Here is a 25,898-nt window from a genome sequence, read left to right on the forward strand (position 1 = left end):
ACACATTTTCATGTAAGCACTTGGTTCGGCTTTCCCTTTCCATATGAGCCTTCCCCAGGCAAGATGAAATTCTTAATGTACCACCTGATCCCTGGGCCAGAAGGTGACCTGCTTTTCCAGAGAGAATGCAGTTGGCCTCAACATCCCATTCCAGAGGATGGGTGAGCGGGAGAAGGGAAGCAGAAGTGAGAAGGTGCTGGAGCCAAATGCCTGGGTCAACATTTCCATGCAGCTTGCCTTCTCTTTGCTGCTCCAACAACACTCCCTGATGGGAATAAGGTACTTCTGGCTTCTGCCTCCTAAGTGTGTGCTAAGTGCCAGGCTGGGCCTGGCTTTTTACATGCCATCCCTGCCCTCCCCTTTGCGGCGGAGCGGGGAGGGGGGCAGCGGAGAGATCCAGCCTTTAACACACCTCTCCTGTTCTGGACCTCTTGCCCCTCCCCCACCAAAGAGAAGCCAGATCCTCTCCCCCCCCAAGCCCCCTTCTCCAGCAGCCAGGATACAAGCCACCTAGTTATAAAGCAGTCACACACCTGAGCCTGAGTCCCCAGGGAGCAAAATCAGGAAGGCTCCTCTGATGCTCCCCACCCCCACCCAGGAACTCCAGCCCCACGGGCCCAACCTCTCCTCACTCCCTCCCAAGGAAGGTGCACAGCCCTCTGGCTCTGTACTCATGCTGGGGTGGGTGCTGGGAGCCAGTGAGTCCCAAAGGTGCCCGTCCCACCCCTGACCACCTACCTCTTCCTTTTGCCACCCCCACATCCCCGCCTGACCCAAAAAGGGAAAATGACCCAGGGATTGGGTCAGTAGCTGATTCATCCCTTCAGCCAGTGGGGTGGGGGGCTTAATTGAGACAGTGGGGCTCTAGGGGATGACCTGAAATGCTCATGTGTTCCGGGAAATGTTGGGTTCCTAGTTACCTTTAGGTCCCTAAGTCAGAGCTTACAGCACAAAGGCCGGGGGTTGGGGGGCGTTGTCCACCAGGATGGGGAGTGATCAAGAGCTGGGGTCCCCCCTGGCTCTCAGGGACCATCTCCTAGGGCTCTTCAAGGGAGGGGGAAGCCTGCTACCTCCGGACAGGCACCATTCCCCCAACCCCCACTCCACCTAGCTCCCTGAGCGTCCCCTGCTGGCCTCCCGGACATCAACTTAACAGTCCCCCACCCTCCACCCAAGGCTTCTAGTCTGACTGCAGGTGGCAGAAATGACCCGGTGGGGGACCGGCAGGGCCCTGGGCTCTGGACCAATCAGGTGCAGCCAGTGCTGTACCCTGGATGCGCTGCCCCAGGATTCGGCTGGAGAAGCCATAGGGTGGTCCAATATGGTCAACCCCCACCCCTCCCTTCTCTGGCAGAATCCGCCCCGCCCCCACCCGCATCAGACCAGCAGGGCCAGAGAAAGGTAAAAGCGCCTGGAGCCCATGTTACACCCCTTTCCTGGGTAAGGAAGCTCAAAGATGCCCATCCCTCCACTCCCAAAGCATGCAGGGGTGCTGGCCCAATGCTGCCTCCTCGGAACTTTGCCCAAGAAAAGAACCGCGGGGGTGGGGGTCAGCCTCTGGAGAGACCTAAGTCAACACCGATGGCAGGGAGTAAGCGGAGAGTCCCATCCCTACTCCCCACACAACAGCCCCCCCCCCCATAACAGCTGCCACCTCCCTGCTCTCTTTCCAAACTGGGGATAACCCACCAGGGCTGCTGGGAGACTACCCATGCCTGACCATTGGTCATCTGCCCTGGGCAAAAAGGAGGCTGAGGCAGCTCCCCAGGGAAGAATATGAGGGCCAACCTCCAAGAACCACAAAAAAAAAAAAAAAAAAAAAAAAAAAAAAAAAGGAACGGACCGGTATCCAGAGGGATAGGAACCACAGCGCAGCGCTGGAGGAAGGAGGCACCCAGGACCCTAATAGATGTGGCCAGGGGTGGGGGAGCTCAACTTCCAGAGTACAGGGAAAGGTGGAGGGAGGGCGGGGAGTTTGCGGCCGCCGGCTGCGAGCGCGGCGTGGCGCCCAACTCCGTGGGTACGCAGTCCCTGCGCTTCCTGGTGCAGCCCCGGGTCGCACTAGGGGAATCCGGACAGGGGGTCCCAGAATCCCACGCCGAGCGGACCACGGAATTCCTGGAGCTCGTGGAGCAAGCTCCAGGATAGACCACTAGCGGGGTCCCAGGCAGACCTGGGTGGAGAGGTTCCCGCAGTCAAAAACCCAGAACACAACGCTGAGCGGACCGGGTGGAGTCTGAGAGCGGTCCCGGCGCAACAACGAGTTGGGGCGGTCCTAAAGGACCGGGAGGGACCCTAGGTGACCAGGGTTCCGAAGCCTCGGGAGACACCCCCACCCCATAACCTGGGATCGGGAGGCCACTGGGGGCGCCTCCGAGGTGGCTCAGGGTCCCAGAACCCTGTGAGGTAGGGTCTTCACATATCTGGGGACCTCTCCCCCAAGAAACCCTTGGCCAGAGTCCGGTAGGGGCGCCGCCGAGGTAACTCGCGTCCCCAAGTCACCGAGAACGCCCAGGGTGACCGCGGGGCGGTCCGGAAGTGGGGGCTCGAGGGGTCCGGGGCAGGGGCCGCGGGGGGCGCGCGGAGGTCACTTACGCTGCTGTTCTCGCCCGTCCAGTGCACCATCGCCTGGTTGTGCGTTGCGTCCCCCTTGAGCACGAACGACGTGCTGATGAGCGAGACCTGCGCCCGCGAAGCCGCTCCGGCCCCGGGTGCCGCCCGCGCCCAGCGCCCCTGGCCCGCGGCGGGGGCGCCGTCCTCGCTGGGACCTGGAGCGGGACCGAGCCCCGGGGCGCCGGGCTCCGCGCCGCGCGCCTGCCGGTCCTCGTCGCCGCCAGGCAGCGCGCGCCCCGCGGGCGGGCTCGCCGGTACCCGGGTCAGCAGCGCGCGGGGACCCAGGCGCCCGGGCTCGGGGGAGCGCCCCGCCGCCTCGCAGGCGGCCAGCAGCAGCAGCAGCAGCAGCAGGAGCGGCCGCGAGCGCGGCGAGCGCGGCGGCGGCGGCGGCGCCCCCGGGCTCGGGGCTCGAGCTGCGGGGCCAGGGCCCTTCGGGGAGCGCGGGGGGCCCCGGGGCGCCATGGTCGCCGAGGGGCGGCGGCGGGGCGGGCGCGGGCGACGGAGACCGCGGCCGGGCGAGCGGAAGGGAGCTGGGAAGCGCGAGCGAGAGCGCAGAGAAAGGAGCCGGCGAGGGGAGGGAGCGGGCGGGAGGAGGGGACTCGCCGCTCCGCCGCCGCCCGCGCAGCCGAGGGCGCACCGCCACCTGCCGGCCGGCCCCGCGCCCGCCGAGCGAGCGCCCACCGGCTCAGGGCCTGAACCCAGGTCCCAGGGAGCGCCAAGCCCCAGACCCCTCTCCTCCTTTCCTCCCTTCCCCCTTCCTCCCCTGCTCCTGCCCTCCTCTCTGCCCTCATCCCTTCCTCCCTCCCTTTCCTCCTGTACTCACTGAGCACCTACTGGTGCCATGCACCGTTCCAGGCCCTGGGGGCACAGGAGTGAACCACTGCCAGGTGCCAGGCCCTGGATGACAGCCCAGGAGACCCGCCCCCCAGCGAACACCTTTAGGGACGAGAGAATTCCAGAGAGCCCGAACTAACACAGTGTGGAAGTGGGGAGGTGTTCTCTGGCAGGGGCCTCCGAAGAGTGAGCGGGCAGTGTAGACAGCACCTAGGGGCCTCTCTAGGCATTGCAAAGGCCCTGAGACTGCCCATGGCCCAACCAGGCAGTCTTTGAACGTGAGGGTAGGCACCTGGGTGCGGAAGCATTTAGAGGGGTGTGGGGACAAGGACCCATCCAGGGCACAGCCGGGCAGACCACAGAGAGCCAGAGCCCAGGAAGCCGCTCCGGGAGGTCATGGGCTACTTTAGGCAGATTTCAATAGAACTTTGTTGTGCTCCACATAGGCCTTAGGGAAAATAGCAGGATAGGAGTGGGAACTTCACTGAGGCCAGACCAGCTTTGCATCCTGGGCCAGGCTGGGGGGTGGGGGGCAGGGGGCCAGCCTGTCTCCATCCTTCCCCCAGAGACCTCTACATCTGGTAAAAATCAGGAGGCCCTGAGCTACACCTGCCTCCCAGCTGGGTATCTTCACTCCAGAGAGAAAGAACCACGAATGAGGCAGAGGAGCAAAGCATCAAACATTTGGGAAGGGTGGAGACTATGGGTTCCCTCTGGCCCCCAAGAGGAGAAGCGCCCAGTGTCCTGTGTGCTGGTGCTGGCTCACCCCCCACCCCCACCCCAGGCTCAGCCGGAAGTCATATCCAATTACAGAGAGCGTCCCCAGGGCCATGGCTGTCTGTGCCCAGCCTCAAGGGATGTGATGTGACCCCTGGAATGTGCCCTGGCCCTCCCCCTTCATGGTGTCAATTCCCAACCTGTCAGACTCGAAATTTCCAGCTTAGGCCCGGGGTCCAGAAGGGATGCAGAAGCCATCAGCTGTGGGAACCCATGTTCTGGCCCAGGGAGCAGAAAGGAGCAGAACCCAGTCAGTGCAGGGCTGAGGGAGGCAAGCCTGGGAGCCAGGTAACAGGAGCCCAGAAAGAAGCTTCAAACAAGGCACAGGGCAGACCGTGCCCTGGCGGGGAAAGCAGGGCCAGCTGTCCGGAAAGGGCTGGGTCGTATCCCAGCTTTGACCTGGTGCCCCATCAGGCATTCCCCACACCCCGGTCCCCACCGCCCCTCCCCAACCACACAGGCTCAGAGCTCTCTCCCATTTGTTCGCTTGTTTTAATAAAAGGGAGCCCCTAAGCATTGTCCCCAAGATAAACTGTTGACAAGTGACTGAGCACCTACTCTGTTCTGGACACTATCCCTGGGGCCCGGGGCAGAGGGCGGGGGGGGTGGTCCCCGCTCCCGGGGTAGGAGGAGACGTTGCAGGTTATTGTAGGTAATTCTCACGACCAGGCTGTGGGGTGCATGTGATGGTCCCCTTTCCACAGTTGAGGAACCAGACTCCACCAGGTGGTAGCTGCCCGAGGTCCCCAGGCCAGAGCCAGTCAGAGACCAGATTCCAGCCCGGGTTTTCTGGCCCCTCGATGGCGTCCTTCCCACCGCCCCATGTGGTTACCTGTGGTCAGGGCACTGGGCTCACAGGCTCACTGCCCCTCAGAGGCTCAGACGGAGCCTCTCCACCACGGGCACGACCAGCCACTGTCGCAGGCTCACACGGAGGCCCACTTTGTTTGTGACTTAGTGAAGGTCCACGACCGCGTGGAAGGGGAGTCCAGACCTGGAAGGTGGGTGTCCAGACCTGGAAGGTGGGTGGAGTGGCGGACGCCTCACCGGGCTTCTTCCAGAACAGTCGGCTGGCTGCTTCTGCCCAGATAAGGCTGCAGGGCTTGTCGAAGGGCAGGACTGATCCGGCCCTTCTCTGAATCCAAAGCTCAGAGACGTGGGGACTCCCTGAGGTCACCAGGCTGTCGAACATTGCCCGGCGCGTGGACACGGTGACGAAGGAAATGGGTAAGTTTCCCCCCCCCCCCACCCCGGGGCCGGTGCAGAGCTCCCTTCCTTGTGCAGACAGGTCCCAAGGAAGGCTCATTTCAGACAGGACTGAGGACCCAGGAGAAAATCGGATGGTCACCACATGGAGGGGGAGGAGTCACAAAGGGCCTAACTTTGAGCCCAGAAGGAGAAGCAGCAGAAGAGGAGGAGAGTGGGAAATGCGGTCCCAGAGGCCCTTGGAGCAGGAGAGCCACAGTCAAGTCCACGAGGGTGCCGGTGCTCGGGGGAGGCCGGCAGCGGGCCTGATTTGTATTCACAGGCTGGTGCAAAGTCGCTGGAAGGTTTTAAGTGGGGGAGTGAGACCAGCGACATTTTGGAGCCGTGTCTCCGGCCACGGTGAGGACCAGTGCAGGAAGCCACTTAGGAGGCTCCTGTCCAGGTGAAGAGAGGCCGTAAGGGCTGGGCCCAGGCAGGCAGTGAGGGACTTGGGGAGGATGACGGAAGGAAGCCCACTCCAGCACCTGCTTGGCCTATGCTCACCTTCACTGGTGACCAAGTCAGGAAAGCAGGGGACTTGGGTGCAGAAAGCAAAGAGAACAGGAGGCAGCCAGGGGCATGCTGCTGTAGAGAAACGTGGGGAGACCACGGGGCAGCATTTGGGTGCCCCCCGGGGCGGCCAGGGGGTGTGAAAGCTGGCAGAGGCCCCATGTGTGCAGACACTGGGTCCGGCATCCGTGCTCCGGGTGTATGGGGTATCAAACGCCCTCCGGGTTTGTAAAGCCTGGTTGCTCAAGACGGGAACATCCTAAGACGGGGAAAGCAGCCCCAGCCACCTCCCTCACTGCCTCCTCCTTCCAGGCTCCAGGGGGGGCACGGAGATCCAGACCCCCATCACGCCTGGCCCCTGCTTGTGGGGGGCCCCCAGTGGGATGGGGGAAACCCACGGTAGACCACACCGTCCGGGAAGAAAGAGTGGCTCGGCCGCCTATGTGGGGCTGAGGGAAGAAGGCTGCTCAGAGGGAGATACCCTTCAACTGATCCTTTAGGAAGCAGTCACAAAAATAATCAGAATTAGGACTTGAGCCTACTCTGGGCCCAGGATTGTTCCAGAAGGAAGACCTCACTGAACCTCACATCGATGTAGCATACATCTATGTAGCACTTACACAGGGAGGCCACAGGTTTCCCCACTTTGAGGAGGAAGGTGAAGGCACACAGGGGTTCAGTAATTTCTCCGGCGGATTCAAAGGGACGCATCCTCATGTGCCAGCTAGGGTGTCCTGTGGGAGACCTGTCCCCTCTCTGTATCTGTCATCGCCCCACCAGCACTGCCCGGACTCGGTGGTTCTCTGCAGGTCATCCCCAGACCACAGCATCAGCTTTAATGGGAACTGGTTAGAAATGCGTGACTCCTGGACCCCACCCCAGACCCGCCGAACCAGAAACAAAGATGGGGGCCCCGGGGTCTGTGTTCTAAGGAGCCCCATGGTGGTTCCGACGCGTCCCCAGGTTTGAGAGCCATTGTGCTAACCCGGTGGTTCTGGCCTGGGCTCTGTCTGAGAACCACGTGGGAGAACTTTAGAAAAATGCCAGTGACTCCTGACCTCTGTGTCTAGGGCCCACTATCCAGCCCTCGCTAAACTCACTGGGAGTTCTGCGAGCGGCCAGAGCGTGCCATGGACCCCGTGGGGCTCCTTATGAGCATCCATGAATGACCAGATGCCAAGCGCCCGGCACATGGTTGGACCCAGGAAACGGAGCTTTCCCTGAGAGGTGAGTGGGGGCCCCCGTTGAACCCCAGCCCAAACCTTTTAGCTTCAAGATGCAGCCTGGGTTCCTCACCCCGCAGCAATGTCCCCCACCCAAAAAGGAGAAGTGCTTCTCCTCTCCAACTGTTAATCCGACCACTTACTCATTAAAAGTCTCAGGCTTTTTGAAATCAGCAAAGGTCTCTAGTGATAATATTTTAATGTGTCTTGATACATGTGACAAAGCTCAGCTTGGTCAAGGACTCCATGAGCAATGCTCTCGGGGACGCTGGGGGCACCAGCAGGAGGGAGACTGAGGGAAAAGGCTGTTGGGGGGCCAGACTCTAGAGCAGGGAGCCTCTCCCCTGTGCTGTGCCCTTGGCCTAGCCTCCAGCAAAACTAAGAAATTTGCACCTGCTTAGTGGGGGGTGGGGAAACAGCCAGTGGGGTGTGGGGTGCTGCCAGATGTAGGGGAGCTGCCAGGTGAGGACAGTAAGGTACAGGCGTGGGGGGGCTGGGGAAGCTGCCAGGTTAGGAAGGGGGGGCTGTGGGGAGAGCTGTGGGGGTGCTGCCAGATGTTGGGGGAAAGCCACCAGGGGTAGGGGCCAAGGGTAAACTGCAGGGTTGGGGAGCTGCCGGGTGGGGGTGGTAAGGAAGCTGCCAGGTGTAGGGTGGGGGGCTGTGATGTCTTGCAGAGACGTCTCCTAATGCCTTCCAGCAAATGACAAGGGGTTGGAGGGGACAGCTTGAGGGAGAAAGATCGTTATCCGGTTGTCATGGGGAAGGTGCCAAGTTGGTGGGGAGGTTGCTCAGGACATGCATTCAGGCCAGGGGCAGAAGTGTGACCCGGAGGCCAGAGAGAAATGTGTCTAGATGGAGAAGGAAGAAAAGACCCCCCAGGGAGATGGTGGTCTGGCTGCTCTGATCCGTAGAGGGAGGGAGATGGGGTGGAAGGCGGTGGCCCCTCTGGGGATGAGACACTCTAAGGGGAAGTGGGGTGTGGTCACTTCTTGGTGGGGGCAGGGATTCCTCTGGCCTGCAACCCTGTAGCCATGGGCCAGCCCAGCCTGCATGTATGAGAGGCCCACCGAGCTGGAGGCTGGCTCCAGGGAGGGACGGGGATGGCAGCCGCTGCCTCCAGTCGCAGACCTCGCAGGGCTGATGCAGTGTGACAGGCTCGTGTCCCCCTTCCTTTCACCGGGTGTCCATGGAGCCCCATCACATGCCAACTCAAGGCTCCAGCTCTGCCCCAGTGACTTTGCAAAGTGCGGGCCCCCAAGCTGACTGGGGATGGGCTTCATCATTATGTCCTTTTCCCGGAAGAAGAAATGGAGGCACAGCACGAAAAAGCAAAGAGGCTCTCCAGGGTTCCGTCCACAGCAATGGGAGGGATAGGCGGGGGGCACCCTCCTCTCGGCCTCACCTTCCACTTGCATCAATCTTTCCCCAACCCTGGGAGGCTGGGACGGGGCTGGGCTCATTATCATCTCCACTGACATCCACTGAGACCAGGGTTCCCAGAATGACAGTGGCCCCCCCAACCCCCGTGGCAGGTAGGCACAGGCCAGAGGGCCAGCCCCGAGCCCCACTGCTCCCCAACTGTGTACATACATAAAGCACTATGGGGACAGGAAGCAGGACAGTGACCGGCTTTGACCATCACAGGCCCACTGCTGAGAAGTGAGCCCTCAGCTCCTTGGAGCTTTCTGGTACTTAATCATCAGGGAAGACCCTGGAAAGTGGCCCCTGTGGGCCCTGGGAGCCAGGAGGGGCCAAAGCCCGCTTTGGTCACTACAGCAGGCAGGGCAGAGGAGAGGAGGGCTAGACCTAAGAGGGACATGCAACACCAGAAATGGTTCCTGGGGATTCCTGGGAGCTGGGAAAGAGGGTAGGGGCCCAGAGTCTCTGCATGGAGGCCAAATGCAGAGGGCGTGGCCCAGGAGGGGCCCAGTACACATCTGTGAGGGACGTGGGGGAGGGGAGGGGCATAGTCAGCCCTGGTGGGCCCTGCTTCTCCTCAGACTCGCCCTCCAGGCTGAAGGCCATGCTCTGTGTGTGACAGGTGCGTGCTGGGGGGTGATGAGCTCACAGTGGGGGTCAGGCTGGGGCCTGAAGGCTGACTCCCTGCATAAGTCACCGAGTGTCTTTGTGCCTCAGTCTCCCCACATCCACTGAGAACAGTCACAGCCCGAGTCCCAGGCTGTCGAGCAGAGGGAGGAGTGTCTCTACAGAGCTCAGAAGAGCACCTGGACCGCGCTGATGGAAGGTCGTCACGTGGGAGAGTAACAGAATGACCCACCATAGGTCCGTCTGTGTGACGCACGCCTCTGAGGTGATGGTCCACGACCTTCCCCTCGGAAGTCTTCTGCCATCCCCTAAGCGCCTGGCTGGGGTGCGACATATCTTCATTCAAAGGGAGAGGTCCCAGGGGGCTGATTAGTAACCACCGATGCTGGTGGGCAGGGGACCAGACGGCAGTGCTAATTCCCCAGCAAGCACGTGACTCTGTCTCTGGCAGCCTGTGTGTGCACTGGATCTCAGTTTCCCACCTGTAAAATGAGGGGAAGAACAACTTTATGACTTCTCCAGGACATGAGCTCCAGGAGGCACTCCCCAGAAGTGCCTCTGTGGTCTAAGCCCTACAGCTGGCTGACCACCCCTCTCACGGGCCCATGTGCGTAAGGAATGGAAAAGCTCTGCAATTTAACAGTCTGTTTGACGTTGACAAATTCAGTTTCTCCCCCAACTTCTTGACCCTGTAGTTCTTTCCTCCTGCTTACCGCCACGAGCACCCTGGAGAATGCAGGTTATTATGGAAATATGTGCTGAGTACGGCGGAAGGAAGAAGGGAGAATTCATTCTGCCTGAGGTGCTGGCAAAGAGAAGAATACATTTGAGCAGGTCTTGAATGATGAGCCGGGACCCAGGTGAAGTAAAACACAAAGTGTAGGACCTGCAAGGGACAAAGGACAAAGGTCCCCTGCCCACACAGGGAGGACCCAGCAGCCTGGCCACTCTGGACAAGAACCATAAGATTTGGGGGGAAGCCAGGCCCAGAAGCTCCAGGCTTGTGACTTCTCCCAAGGTGAAAGAGAACCTTCCAGGGCTTTCAAGAACAGGAACAGCACAATGAGATTTGTTTCAGAATGATAATTCTGGCAGCTCCGGAAAACCAGAGCTTGGAAAAGAGACAGGGAGGCCGGCAGGGGCCACGGCATCAGTCCAGGGCAGAGAAGACAAGATGCAAGCAAGCACAATGGGGAGAAGGAAGAAGAGGGAGGCCCATCCCGTGCAAGTCTCTCTAGGGAGACTCAGAAGCATCTGGGACAACATGACGCCACTGCATGCTTAGGGCACAAATTTGAAGCAGGTGAATGCTCAGCTTTGGATGTGTTGCTTCCAAAGTGTCTGTGGGACATCCAGGAGCCATCAGTCAGGCTAGACTAGGCTGGGCCACAGTAACAAATGAACCCCAAATCCCAGTGGGATAAATAATCCAAGGAAGGCACACTGTACTCATTCACAAAGCCTGATGCAGGTCAGGTGTCTCCCCCTCCTGTGGCTCTGCCAGCTGGACCATCTAGCCTTCAAGGTCACAGTGGCAGAAGAGGAAGCCAAAGAACCACATGGGATATTTTGTGGGGTTGGATCTGGGAGTCACCTCACTGTCACTCATGTCCCATCGGCCAGGGCCTGGGTTCATGGCCTGACCCACCTATAAGGGAGCCTGGCAGACACAGGAGCACAGGGACATTTGGTGGCACACCAGCAGGGAGGCTCCAGAGGCCTTTGGAAATGGTGCCCGGGACAGAATCAGAGCTTGGGACACAGATTTGGACATGACTGTGGAATGAGATCACCTGGCGGGGGATGGAGGAAGGAAGAGAGAAAGATGAGATACAAAATTCCATTAATCCCTCTGAGGTTGTATTTAGGAATTCCCAGAGGATGACTCAAGATGTAGTCCAAAAGTTCACTTCCAAATATCCACTTATTTGTTGTCATGTGGTCCAAGCCTCCAGAGTCTTTCCTGCATTTTTCAGTTTCCAGATGGCACTTTGGAATGGCACAGGCAGCCGCAAGCAGCTGGCACGTGTCTAAGTACCAAACCATTCTGCAAGGTTCCCTCCACGAAAGGCCAAGGGCCTCAGACTTACAGATTTGTCTGGAGGAGGAGTTTCCAGAGCCTTCCATTTTAATGACTATTTTGAAAGACAACTCACAGTATGGCTGCCTTTGAGATTCATTTCAGAAATCAAAATTTTTGCTACCAAACTATTAAATATGACAGCTTCTTTTTTTTATATTTTATTTATTTATTTGACAGACAGAGATCACAAGTAAGAAGAGAGACAGGCGGAGAGAGAGGAGGGGAAGCAGGGTCCCCACCGAGCAGAGAGTCCGATGTGGGGCTTGATCCCAGGACCCTGGGATCATGACCTGAACCTAAGGCAGAGGCTTTTACCCACTGAGCCACCCAGGTACCCCTTCTTTTTTTGTTTAAATACTTACAGACTTAAAATGTTTTCACAAATAAAATTTGCCACAAATAACTATTATAAATCACGTTTTGAGGGATTTTAGCTTGGAGGTTAATTAAAACTCATTATTTTCCCTTGAAAGGGATATTGCTTTAGTTAAGACCAACAGAGAAGCATGGGATACTTCTTCAACACGGATCTTGCCCTTTCCTGAGGCTAGTGTCCCACTCTGAGACTACGAGAGGGTCATAACACTGGAACCATGTCAGTTTTTGTTTTCTACTTAGCCTCAGAGCACAGCACGGTGCTGGGCACACAGTAGGTACTTAATAAGTATTGAATGAGTGTATGGACTGGAGGAAGAACAGAGAATGGATAGAAGGAAGGAAGGATAAAGGATGGATGGAAAGATAATAATGGATGGATGGATAGATGGATAGAATGAAGGATAATGGATGGGTGGATAGATAGAGGATGATGGATGGATGGAAAGAAGATGGATGGATGGGTAAAAGGAAGGAAGGATAATGGATGAATGGAAAAAAGATGGATGGATGGATGGATGGATGGATGGATGGATGGATGGAAGAATAATGGATGGATGGATGGTGGATGATGGATGGATGGAAAGAAGATGGATGGATGGTTGGTAGGAATGATAATGGATGGATGGATAGATGATGAATGGATGGAAAGAAGATGGATGGAAGGGTAGAAGGAAGGGAAGATAATGGATGGGTGGAAGGATAATAGATGGAAGATGGATGATGGCTGGGTGGATGGATGGATCAATGGATGGATGGATGGTTCTGCCATCCTGAAAACTCCTAGGGATTTGAACTTCTAAACAACAACTGCTGAAGCAATTTGGAAGAAGGGAAAGAGCACTGGGCTGGGAGTCAGGCGGGCCGGGTTCCAGTGTCAACACTCTACTGACTGAGCTTCAAGAACTTGGGAAAAATCCCCTTCTCTGTGGGCACTTCCATTTTCCTTCTTTAGCAAAGAAGGTAACTAAATTGCTGAATAAATTCTCATCTACCCCAACCAACCTCTACAGCCTCATATATAGCCACTTCTTCCTCTCTCTATCCTTCCAAGCACCCTCAGCTCTGCCCCATGTCCCTAGTCACAAATGCACTCTGGGGAGTTAATACCTTGATGTGTGGCCAAGTGAGCGGGTTGGCAAATGCTCTTTCCAAAAATCAATTATAAAACTGCACAAATTAACAAAAGCAGCCATTTCCACATGCTGGAAATCATCCAAGAGCATGCAACCATTTATGAAGTGTTCATGCTTAAAAACTGCTGCATTTCAGGTAGAAACAGTGAGTCTGGAGCATGCTGGCCCCAGGCTGCTCCCAAAGCACCCTCCCAGCTGGGGAGACTCAGAGACTCTGTAGGGAAGGGCACAGCAGGTGCAATGCCATGGCTGAAGGGACTCACTCAATTTGGATCAATGGGTGACACCCCTGCCTAGTAGCAGTGACAATGGAAATGATCATCTTGAAGGTTGTATAGAATGACTGAGACTGTGTGCCTCTGGAAATGGCCCAAGCCAGCCACAGACTCCTAGATGATCTCAAGGCCATGTGTACTCACATAGGAAACACGAGCAGCCCAGTGAAAAGCAAAAGCCAGGCAGATTTGAAAATGCCTAAATTTTAAATGTGCTCCACTACCCACACAAAGGTCTTTGATATCAGATAGAAGGTTTACTAATTCAAGGTATTTGAGAATACCTCTGATCAAATACTGGCTGATCTCTAAGCAAGGCAGACAGAAGGGTGCAAAAGCTATAAGTTAAAAATAAAAATTAAGCCCTTTTGGCTCCCTGAGCAGCGCCATGGTGGTCAGCAAGAACAAGCGCCTTACAAAAGGCGGCAAAAAGGGAGCCAAGAAGAAAGTGGTTGATCCATTTTCTAAGAAAGATTGGTATGATGTGAAAGCACCAGCTATGTTCAATATAAGAAATATTGGAAAAACATTAGTCACAAGAACTCAAGGAACCAAAATCGCTTCTGATGGCCTCAAGGGTCGTGTATTTGAAGTGAGTCTTGCTGATCTGCAGAATGATCAAGTTGCATTTAGAAAATTCAAGCTAATTATTGAGGATGTCCAGGGCAAAAACTGCCTGACCAATTTCCATGACATGGATCTTACCCGGGACAAAATGTGCTCCATGGTCAAAAAATGGCAGACCATGATTGAAGCTCATGTTGATGTCAAGACTACCGATGGTTATTTGCTTCATCTATTTTGTGTTGGTTTTACTAAAAAACGCAATAATCAGATTCAGAAGACCTCTTACGTTCAGCATCAACAGGTCCGCCAAATTTGGAAAAAGATGATGGAGATCATGACCTGAGAGGTTCAGACAAATGACTTGAAAGAAGTGGTCAATAAATTGATTCTAGACAGCATTGGAAAAGATATAGAAAAAGCTTGTCAGTCTATTTAACCACTCCATGATGTCTTCGTTAGAAAAGTAAAAGTGCTGAAGAAGCCCAAGTTTGAATTGGGAAAGCTCATGGAGCTTCATGGTGAAAGTAGTAGTTCTGGAAAAGCTACTGGGGATGAGACTGGTGCTAAAGTGGAACGAGCTGATGGATATGAGCCACCAGTCCAGAAATCTGTTTAAAATTCAGACATTCAATGGTGACAAATAAAAAATCTTATTTGTGATGTTTAAAAAAATAAAATAAATAAAATTAAAATTAAAAAAAAAATCACCAGCAACTACACACAGCAAGGGAGATAGATTTCAAAGATTTAGCCCAGGTAAGCTACTTCAAAAAACAAACAAATGAATAATAAAAATCAGAAATAATCTCTGGAAGAGAAGAAAAATCCAGAATCAATGCAATAGATTGAAAAACGTCATTTTTAACAAAAAAAAAAAAAATGTGAGAAGTACAAAGAAACAGGGAAATATGACCTATAGTTGGAGGAAGAAAAAAGCATTCTTCCATCTTCAGGGGACCCCAGAAGTTGGATTTGGTAGTGAAAGACTTCAAAGCAGCTGTTTTATACACACACACACACACACACACACACACACACACCCAAAGAATTAAAGGGAAGCATGACAATAAGAAATCAACAAATGGCAATTCTCAGAAAGGAAAAAGAAATAATGTATCAAATGGAAAGTCTGGAGTTGAACACAATAATGAGGAAAGTTCACTGGAGAGGCTCAGTGGCATACTTGACATAGCACAAGAATGCATGAACTTGAAGACAGAGTAATGAAGAACAGAGAGAAAACTATGAGCAACAATGAACACAGCTTCAAAGACACATAGAACAACATCAAGCACAACTGCACGTATAATGTGAGTCACAAAAGAGAGGTAGAAAAGGGTTAAGAAATAAACCATGAGGAATAATGGCCAATATGTTTCCAGATTGATGAAACACTTTAAATCAAACATCCAAGAAACTAAACAAATCCCAAATAGGTTAAACACAAAGAGATATACACCTATACATACTATAATCGAACTGTTGAAAGACAGAGAGAGAGAGAGAGAGAGAGAGCAAGAGCGAGCACAGGCAGCATGGCAGGCAGAGTCAGAGGGAGAAGCAGGCACCCTGCGAAGCAAGGAGCCTGATGTGGGACTCGATCCCAGGACGCTGGGATCATGACCTGAGCCGAAGGCAGCTGCTTAACCAACTGAGCCACCCAGGCATCCCTGAACTGTTGAAAGACAAAGAGAAAACCATGAAAGCAGGAGAAAACCAAAACTTCATATATTATGAACAATACAATTAACAGATAGCTTTTCATTAAAAGAGGAAAAAAAAAAAAAAAAAAAGAACAGCAGAAGGCAGTGGAATGACACATTCAAAGTGCTCAAACTGGAAAAAAAAAAAAAAAAAACTTAAACAAAAAATCCAGCAAAACTATCCTCCAAAACTAAAGATGAAATAAAGATATTCTCAGATAAACAAAGATCAATAATGTATTGTTAGCAAAGTTGCCTTGTGAGAAATACTAAAGGGAAGTCCATTAGGCTGAAAGGAATTGGCACCCGATGATAACTTAAATCCACGAGAAGAAATAAAAAACAGCAGAAATGGTAAATATGAGAGTCAATATGAAATACTCGATAAATATATTTTTCTTAATTTTTCTCTTAAATTCTTTAAAAGACCTAAGTGGTAATTACAATTTTCTACTCTTGGGTTTATAGCATTAAAAGACACGAGATGTATGGCAATGACAGCACAAGGAAGGGGGAAGGATGGAGTGCACTTTCCACAGAAGGAAGCTAGTGCTAATTTGAAGTGGACTGAGACAAGCTCAAATGTATTTTTGCAGTTCCTAGAACAAACCTAAGAAAATCATCCACAGTATATGGTTTTTTACAAGAGAAATTAAAAGGGGACACTAAAAACATTTACTTAGCATAAAGGAAAACAGTAAAGGAGAATCAGAAGAACAAGACAACAACAATAAAAAAAAACCTCAGGAGACATGGAGAAAACAGCACAAGGGAAAATGTCAATATCATGTAATAGAAATTTTAATTTAATTACTTAAGGTCAAATAATTTAATTTATAGTTAAATGTGAATAGTCTATGCACTTAAATAAAAAGACAGAGATTGTCAGACTGAACAAATAAGCAAGATATGAATGCACACTGGCTACAAGAGACAAATCTCAGATTCAAAGATGCAAGCTAGTGGGTTGAAAGTAAAAGTATGGGACAAAGATACACTGTGAAAACAACCACAGTAGGAGAGCCGGGAGTGACTACTTTGATATCAAATGAAACAAATGTTAAGAAATATTCCTAGAGGCAAAGAGGGACATTTTATAATGATAGAAGGGCAGATCTATTGGGAAAATATAAAAATTATAAATGTACACACAGCTCATACTAGAGCCTTGAAATACATGAAGCAAAAACTAAACTCCTTAAAAGGAGAAAGAGACAACGAGGCAACAGCATCAGAAGAGGTATTGATACCCCACTCCTGATGGCTAGGAGAACAACTAGATTTTAAAAATCAGCAAAGATGCTAAAGACTGGAGGACACTTCCAATCATATAACCTAGTGGACCCAGTGACTTTGCATCACACTTTCTTTCCAAGCACACATGGAACATTCTCCAGGACACACCATGTGCCAGGCCATAAAATGATCCTCAATAAATGTAAAAAGCCTAAATTCACAGGAAGTATGATCTCTGACCACAATGGAATTCAATTAGATATTAACAACAGAAAGACAGATGAAAGCCCAAAATATTTCAAAATTGCACAACATGCTTCTGAGTAATTCAAGGGTCAAGGAAGAAATCACAAGAGAATAGAGAATATTTTGAAGTGGGTGAAAATCCCTGCAATGTACAAAAATGCATGGCGTGCAGTCAACACCACGCCTAGCGCAGAGTTTGTAACTTCAAATGCCTACATTAGAAAAAAGAATGTTCTTAAATAATCAAAGCTTTCACCTAAAGCAGCTAGAAAACAAAGAGCAAACTAAGCCCAAAGCAAGCAGAAGAAAGCAAATAAGAAATATGAGACCATACATCCATGAGATAGGAAACAGAAAAGCAAGAGAGAAAATCAACAAAACCAAATGCTGGTACTTTAAAAAGGTGAAAAAAAGGGGTGCCTGCGTGGCTCAGAGGGTTAAAGCCTCTGCCTTTAGCTCAGATCATGATCCCAGGTTCCTGGGATCGAGCCCCACATCGGGCTCTCTGCTCAGCAGTGAGCCTGCTTCCCTTCTTCTCTCTCTGCCTGCCTCTCTGCCTCCTTGTGATCTCTGCCTGTCAAATAAATAAATAAAATCTTTAAAAAAAAAAAAAAAAGAAAAGAAAAGAAAGGTTCAGACCCGTTTGGCTTCATTGGTGAATTCTACCATTTAAAGAAAAAAGAAAACCAATCTTGCACAAACTTTCTCAGGAAATGGAAGGGGTAATACTTCCCAATTCATTTATTCCTTGTTAAATTTAAACAAAAATCCTTAATAAAATATAAGCAAATAGAGTCCATCAAAATGGAAAAATGATTCCTCACCATAACCCAATGAGATCTAACCCAAGAAAGCAAGGTTGGTTTAATATCCATGTATTAATTAATGCATGTAGTATATTAATAGACAAACGACGGGGAAATCACATTATTATGTTGCAGAAAAAGCATTTGAAAAAATTCAGTATCCACTGATGATAAAATTTCTTTGCAAATGAGAAAAAGAAAGACACTTCTCAGACCAGCTGAGGACAATGCAAATATCCACAGCTCCAGCTACCATTGTGCATGTTGGTGAAAGACAAACAAGGCTTCCCCCCTGAGATTAGAAAGAACCAAGCATGTCTTCTCTTACCACTTTTATTCACAGATTCTCATCAGGGCAATAAGGCAAAACAAATCGCTGAAAGCATCCAGATTCAAAGACATCCGGCTACCTTTGTTCACAAATGACATGATTCTTTATGGAGAAAATCCCCAGAGACCCATAAAAACACTATAGAACCAATAAACAAATTTAGCAAGACCACACGATACAAGATCAATAGATAAAAATCAACTCTATTTGTATATGTTAGCAACAAAAATCCAAAAATGAAATTAACAATTCTATTCACAATAGCAACAGATAGAGTAAAATGCTTGGGAATAATTTTAACAAAAGAAGTCATGACCTACCCTGAAGTCTACAAATGTCACTGTGGGAAATTAAAGATGATATAACTAAATGCAGAAACATTCCATGTTCGTGGATTGGAAGACTCAATATTGGCAAGATGGCAGTTCTCCACAAATCGATCTTTAAGTTGAACGTAATCCTCACCAAAATCCCATTGGGCTTTTTATTTTTTTTAAATTTTATTTATTTATTTGACAGAGATCACAAGTAGGCAGAGAGGCAGGCAGAGAGAGAGAGAGGGAAGCAGGCTCCCCGCTGAGCAGAGAGCCCGATGCGGGACTTGATCCCAGGACCCCGAGATCATGACCTGATCCGAAGGCAGCGGCTTAACCCACTGAGCCACCCAGGTGCCCCCCCATTGGGCTTTTTAGTAGAAATTGGCAAGCTGATCCCAAATTTTATATGGAAATGCAAAAGAACTAGAATTGCCCAAACAATGTTTAAATAGAAGAACAGAGGCACCTGGATGGCTCAGTCAGTTAAGCATCTGACTCTTGATTTCGGGTCAGGTCATGACCCCAGAGTTGTGAGATCAAGCCCCGCCCACATCAGGCTCCACACTCAGTGTGGAGTCTGCTTAAGATTTTCTTTCCCTCTTCCTCTGTCACCCCCCCCATAAACAAATAGATAAATAAAATCTTTTTTTAAAAAGATTGAAAAAGAACAAAGTTGGAAGATTTACACTACCCGATCTCAAATTTACAGCCAAGATTCAGTAATCAAAACAGGGAGGCATCTGTGAGGGGACAGATGTATAGACCAATAGAACAGAATGAAGCGTCCAGGAACAAAACCTTACAGGTAAGGATAATGGATGGTTGACAAAGGTGGAAGACAGTTCAATGGGGGTGAAGGAAAGCCTTAGATCCAGAATATACAAACAACTTAAAACTTAAGAGGGGAGAGAAGCCACGGGAAAATGGGCAAAAGAAGTGAACAAACATTCCACCAAGGAAGACAGACAAATAAATGGTCAAGCATATGAAAGTATGTTCAACACCATTAGTCACGGAGAACATTCAAAACACAGGGATAGACTACTGCACCCCCACTCAGGAGGCCACAACAAAGGACAGGTGGAAAGGACAAAGAGCCCAAACCACGCACACCACTGTGGGAAAGTCCAGTGGCACCGCCACTCTGGAGACAAGATGATGATTTCTGGGAAAGTTCATGTGAGCCCCACCCAAACCTCAACATCATGGAGTTTCACTCTCCTCATCGGTGAAATCAACTCAAAAATAGCAGTGCCCACTTCATGGGAGAGTGTGTCCACTCTTCCCAAGAATCCATCCGAGAGACCCAGAAGCACCCAGCCCAGGCTGAGTGACCAGCGGTCAAGGGATGGTTGCACAGATCTGTAGGTGTGCTGGAAGTTACAAAGTGGCTTCCAACAGGTGGATTTTATGATGTATGAACTGTACCTCAGTAAGTCTGTTTTTAAGACAGAAAGAAACATGTTTCAGTGGGGTTTTCATTTTTCATCCTTCATGAATGCACCTACCAGGTCTTGAGCACCTCTGCTGTGCCCCTTGGGCCAGCTGCTGGAACCAGGTGAAACAGCAGGTGACTGAGAGGTGAGCGTTATTCACCTTGCCCTCATCACCCTCACCAGCCCCACAACATCCCTGTGAGATGGGTGCTGCTCTCCTCATACCCATTGTGTGGATGGAGAGACTGAAGCTCAGAGAGGCTGTACCCATTATGTAAAGTAAAGGGGTAAAGGTCAGGGTCATGCCCAGACCACACTCCCACCTCCTTTGCCTCTGACCTCAAGGAGATTATCATCCTCCCTCTTCTCCCCTTGTTTGGGCCCAGGTTGTCACTGCAGAGCCAGACTAAAAGCCTCTACCCTTGGGAGGTCCCTACCTTCCCACTGAGTGACAGACCCCCATTCTGCTCCTTGTGCCTTTGCTCACACGTTCCCTCACCGGGCATGCAGAGCCAGATTTCCACTCTCACAGCCTCCTGCCCTGAGCTTCCTCTTTCCCTACAGCACAGCTCCCACTCGGAGGAGCACACTTTCATGCCTTGGCCTGATTCTTGGGGTACCTGTCCTCCCTGCCCCACCAGACCTTGAGGCCTGGTCTATGGAGTGGGGTCTGTAATGGGATGACTCATGTCCTTACAAAAGTCATGTCCAAGTCCTAACTTCCAGAACCTGTGTATATAACTTACTGGGGAAAAGGGTCTTTGCAGAGGGACTTAGTCAAAGATCTCGAGATGAAGTCTTCCAAGATTTAGGATGGGCATGAAGTCCAATGACTGATCACCTTATAATAGAAGAGAAGACCAGAGAGGAAGACCATGTGAAGAGATAGGCAGAGATCTGGTGACACCTCTACAAGTCAGGGAACACCAAGGATTCCCAGAAACCTCCAGAAGCTAGGAGAGACACCTGAACAGATTTCCCCTTCACAGCCAACACTGCCAACACCTTGATTTTGGACTTCTGACTTCCAAAACTGACAGCATAACTTTCTGATGTTTCAAGCCACCCAGTTTGTGGTCATTTGTTATGGCAACCACAGAAAACTCAAGTGGTGTGGAAGTGGGGTGGTGAAGCCTGGGTGGCTCAGTTGGTTGGACATCCAACTCTTGATTTCAGTTCAGGTCACAATCTCAGGGTTGTGAGATCAAGTCCCACATTGGTCTCTGCACTGACCGTGGAGCCTGCTTCAGATATTTTCTCTCCTTCTCCCTCTGTCCCTCCCCCTGCTCTCTCTCGCTCTCTCTCTCTCTCTCAAAACAAAACAAAACAAACAAACAAAAAACAGGGACACCTGGGTGACTCAGTTGGTTAAGCTTCTGCCTTTGGCTCAGGTCATGATCCCAGGGTCCTAGGATTAAGTCCCATATCAGGCTCCTTGCTCAGCAGGGAGCCTGCTTCTCTCTCTGTCTCTGTCTGCCATTCTGCTTGCTTGTGCTCTCTCTCTCTCTCTCTCTCTCTCTCTCTCTCTCTCTTTCTGACAAATAAATAAATAAATAAATAAATAAAACCAATAAATACAAAAATAAAATTCACACAGGGTCCATGCCCCAGGCACCATACCACCCGTCCCAGCACAGGACTGGCCCCATCTGGATGAACCAGATTCGTGTGTGAGTCAAAACCTCCTTGTGTCTCTGATTTGTCACCTGGAGCCCCTCCCTGACATGCCGGCTGAGAATCGGTTTTATCTTTTCTAGAAACCCTGAGGTCTCATCAGTGATCCACAGGACAATCTACCCTTCTTCACAGCAAGCATCTCGCCATGTTTAGAGCAAGAGGCTCTAGTCATTCCTATAAAACCAGAACAGGAGAGAAACCACTTAGAACAAATCCTCTGAGATCAAAAACCAAATGTCCTGGTACATATCAGGGACAAGTGGGAAAGGATACACACTGAGCAAAAACAGAGATGCAGGAGGGCTTTCAGAACTGAACGTTCTCCTCTGTGCTCTGGGGGCAGGTGATACAGGTGTGTGCAGGCTGAGAAAGCACAGAGTTGTGTCCTCACCATCTGCACCCTTCTGAGTGTATATGTGTTAGGGCCACAGAAATTTTACAGGTGGGGCCAAGAATTATGAACATCAACTTATTTTACCCTAATGAGACGAAACTTGAGATATAATTGGAGCAAAGTGCTGACATTTAGGACTAACCAAATATAAGTCAAGGCTTACAGGGGTGAGTTTCCTGGGGTGATTTTTCCAACAAGTCCTGTGAGAGCACAATACAACATCCCTCATGTTATGTTCCCTTGACAGCCCCACTGCAATGCCAAATTTATGTGTTCTCTTGACTTGGCCCAGATAACTGGTTAAACATTCTTTGCAAGTGGGTCTATGAGGGAGTTTCCACCTGGATTGGCAGACTGGGGAAAACAGATGCATGGGCCTCATCCAATGTAAGGGAGACCCAGACAGAACAAACAGGCAGAGGAAGGGCCCATCCATTCTCCACGCTTGGGCTGGGACACTGATACCCACGACCAGTCTCCCCATGCTCAGAACCACAGACCCGACTGAATGTACACCACCAGCTCTCAGGCCTGCCTCCAAACCACACCGCCAGCCTCCTTGGCTCTCCACACCATCCATGTAAGCCAACATCTAGAATGAGATCTATTGTGAGGAGATGGTTTGCGTGGTTATTGTCCCAGATGTATCTTCTGGTTGACTCAGCTTCTCTGGAGAACCCTGGCTGATTGAACCAGTACAGAGTGTTCTTTCACAACCACATTTGGTCATTCTCTTGGGGAGCCCGCCTGCCTCGTGCTCACCTCATGGAGTCCTCGTTCCTCACCCGCTCCTCGCCTGACACCACAGGCCTGGCTGGTCCACTGCCTGTGACCCCTGCAGCTCTCTGGCTCACCTGGAAAATGTCACCAAAATCTGCCCCATGTTGGGAGACACAGCTTCTCCTGCTGTCTGTCTACACTGTGTTGGCCTGATTCAGGAAGGGTCCCGCCATCTGGGGGACACTGGCCAATGCAAGTGTCAGACACAGACATAGGCCAGACCCCTGACAAGTGACAGGTGTCTCCATGTCAGACAGGATGGTGGTGGCTACGGGCCACTCTGTGCGGTCAGTCGTACTAGACCCCAGGGCAGCCCTCAAAAAACCGCAGCTTGGGGTCTTCAAACAATTCATTTTCTTTCACTTCTGAAGGCCAGAAGTCCAAAATTAAGGGGCTGGTGGGGTGGGTCCCTTCGGAGGGCTCCAGGGCAGATTCCTGGTCTTTTCCCACTTGTAGGGGTGCCGGCCTCCTCGCTCATCCCCGACTGCAGGACAGCTTCTTCCCATCTGTCTCTGACCTCTGCTTTTGACCTCACATCTCCCTCTTTTGAGCAAGCTTGTGATTCCACTGGTGCCACCTGGATAATCCAGGACAGCCTCTCCATCTCATGGTCCCTAACTCTTTCACTTCTGCAAAGCTTCTTGCCATAGGAGGCACCACAGTCACACATTTAGGGGACCTGGGTGAGGACATCTTTGGGGGGTCGTTATTCTGCTCTTCACATAGCCACCTTCACTCCCCTGCCCTGACTTGGTTTCTCCAGATGAACATTTTCCTCCAGGGGCCATCTACAAGGGCCCTGAGCTCAAAACTTGGATTCAAGAGTAAGAGTGTCCCATGGGGGCCTTGAATCTGAGACACGCACGTACTCCAGCATTGATAAGAGTCCCACGTCCTGGTGCTTGAGCATTGTTTTCAAAGCAATAAAAACCAAGGAGCTCTAGACAGTCAGGGGAGAGCAAGGAGCAGGAGTCCCAAGAGCTGGAGAGGGCTTGGCAAGCCTGGAATCGTGCAGGTCTGGGTCCCTAACCACTCAGCAGCATCAAAACCAAGGACTGTTACTCCCGATGCCTGCCCAGTGGGCTCCCCTGGGACTGAGTGAGACACGAGGGGCTTCAGGAGGAGTCCAGCTAAAGTGTAAAACCATCATGGACCATGTGTCCATCAGGGGATGGATGGATAAACAAAATGTGGGAAATCCACCCAATGGAATACTATTCAGCCTTGGAAAGGAGGGACACCTGGGTGGCTCAGTCAGTTGGGTGTCTGACTCTTGATTTCAGCTCAGGTCATGATCTTGCAGCCCTGGGATCAAGCCCCACATGGGGCTCCCTGATCAGCAGGGAGTCTGCTTCTCCCTCTGCTCCTCCCCCTACTCACTCTCTCTGTCTGTCTGTCTCTCTCTCTCTCAAATATATAAATCTTTAAAGAAAAGGAGAGAAATTCTGACACATAGCACAACATGGCCAGACCTGGAGAGGACACAGTGCTCAGTGAAATAATCCAGGTGCAAAAGGAAAAATCCAATGAGTCCGGGGACACGAGGCATCTGGGGTTGTCAGACTCAGAAATAGAAAGTAGAGTGGTGGGCGCCATGATGCAAATGTACACAGTGCTATTGAACCATAAACTCAAAAGAAACCCTTACGATGGTAATTTTTACGTGATATGTTCTTTGCCAATTTTTTTTACACGTTATGGATTACCACCACCATTTCCCCTATCTTTGTCTTTCCCCCATCTTCCTCATCCTGGTCTTCATCCCCACGAGGAGGTCAGGCTGGGGCAGCTACCGATTTCCACCCACGACCTGCTGACTCTCGTGCCCGATGGGAACAGAGGGAGGACCGCAGGGCTGTTGGGCAAGTCATTTGGAGAAACCACACAGCGGACCGTGTAGGTAAGTGTGCTAAGAGGTGACTGACCAGATGATTGAAGTGTGTTTGTACTAAAAATATTTTTAAAGCGCTTCTCTTGATTTATACCCGAAAGAAAATACCGCTACTCAAGTAGCACTTACGCCTGATCTAACTAAATTAGCTCTTTTGAAATAGTGGTTTTGCTCTGACGCCTGTAATGAAAATAACAATAATGTGCATTTAGAGGCTGTTTTATCCTCTAGAAGCCCAGGGCTTCCATGGTGAACAATTCCCTTCGTCTGTGCAGACCAGCAGGGTGACAGGCGAGGGAAGAGCGGGGGTGGGGGGGGTGCTGAGGGGGAGGGGCATGAGATTCCTAGCAGCTGATCATGTTTGGTAAAATCAGCAAATGTCAAATATGCAAGGAAGTGGATTTCTCGGTGCTCTGAGGAGCCTAGAGACAAATGGGCCAGAAGTCAGGTTTCCCTCTGTCCAGAATGGAGTTATGTCCCCCAAAATTCATACACAGAAGCCCTACTCACATACTCTGGTGGTATGTGGAGGTGGGGCCTTTGGGAGGTGACTAGGTCATGAGGTCATGAGAGTGAGGCCCCCCCGCGATGGGATCTGTGCCCTTGGAAGAGAGGGAGAGACGCCAGAGCCCTCTTTCTCTACCTGGATGCCTCCTGGGCTCTGACCTGCTGCTCCCTCAGCACCCCTGACATCTTGCTTCAGTCTTTAGGGGATTCCTGAGCCCACACTCCCCAGCCTCTCTGCCCCAGGTAACCTGTTCCTACCCACCTGTTCAACTGTAGCTCATCCACAATCACCTCCTCCAAGAAGCCCGTCCTAACCACCCGCATCCTCAGGAGAGTGACGACCCCACCCTCCCACAGCATCCCCCCCACCAACACACACACACACTCCGTGTTGTCACTGTCTCTGTGCACATCAGCTCCCTCCGCCAGAGGGGAAGCTGTTGGGGCACAGCCTGCAAGGTACCCTGCTGCATTTGGGCCTCCAGCACAGAACAAACTCAGGGAGGGGCTCGCCACTCACCCCCCGCAGCCTCACCCCATCACAGGCTCTGGGAACACATGGCAACAGACCATCCCCTGAGCCTGAAATTCATAGTCTCACTAGCTCACAGCCCAGCCTCCGATTCAAGAATCCTGCTATCCCCACTTTGGAAAACAGGCCCCATCCCAACACAGGTATCAGAGGCCAGTCCTACACCACAGCCAGGGCCATTTCCAGAGTGAGTCCCGTGCACCACCCGCGGGCCAGCTCTTGCCCTGAGGCCCCTCCCTCAGCCTCATGTAACGAGCATCCTCACCCACTTCACAGGGGAATCAACTGAGGCTCCTGGAGGGACCTGCCCAGGGCTAGCAAGGGGCAGGACAGGGCTGGGACAGGATCCCGTGTCTGT

At 51.5% G+C, this 25,898-nt stretch overlaps 2 protein-coding genes and 1 long non-coding RNA gene across 5 annotated transcripts in view; 1 reads left to right on the forward strand and 2 right to left on the reverse strand.

The window, feature by feature from the left end:
* SORCS2 (sortilin related VPS10 domain containing receptor 2) overlaps positions 1–3,222 on the reverse strand; it is a 420,811-nt gene extending 417,589 nt beyond the window's left edge. For both annotated transcript variants that reach the window (XM_059380324.1, XM_059380313.1), the window contains exon 1: positions 2,596–3,222. In XM_059380324.1, the coding sequence (XP_059236307.1) occupies positions 2,596–3,075 (480 nt within the window). In that variant the 5' untranslated portion in view covers positions 3,076–3,222. The remainder of the gene's footprint in view (positions 1–2,595) is intronic.
* Positions 3,223–7,391: 4,169 nt separating this feature from the next.
* The window catches only part of LOC132004184 (uncharacterized), a 56,455-nt gene continuing 37,948 nt past the window's right edge, over positions 7,392–25,898 (reverse strand). For both annotated transcript variants that reach the window (XR_009400442.1, XR_009400440.1), the window contains one exon: positions 7,392–9,730. This is a non-coding gene — a long non-coding RNA (uncharacterized LOC132004184). The remainder of the gene's footprint in view (positions 9,731–25,898) is intronic.
* LOC132015026 (small ribosomal subunit protein eS1-like) lies at positions 13,493–14,329 on the forward strand. Its single transcript, XM_059395701.1, has one exon. The coding sequence runs from the start codon at positions 13,506–13,508 to the stop codon at positions 14,025–14,027; it is 522 nt and encodes a 173-aa protein (XP_059251684.1). The 5' UTR covers positions 13,493–13,505; the 3' UTR covers positions 14,028–14,329.

The sequence above is a fragment of the Mustela nigripes genome, chromosome 1, assembly GCF_022355385.1.
Source record: "Mustela nigripes isolate SB6536 chromosome 1, MUSNIG.SB6536, whole genome shotgun sequence".
In the NCBI taxonomy this organism is placed as follows: Eukaryota; Metazoa; Chordata; class Mammalia; order Carnivora; family Mustelidae; genus Mustela; species Mustela nigripes.

Bases quoted from the DNA above. Each gene is read 5' to 3' on its own strand.
- LOC132015026 (XM_059395701.1), top strand. From the start codon at position 13,506: ATGGTGGTCAGCAAGAACAAGCGCCTTACAAAAGGCGGCAAAAAGGGA.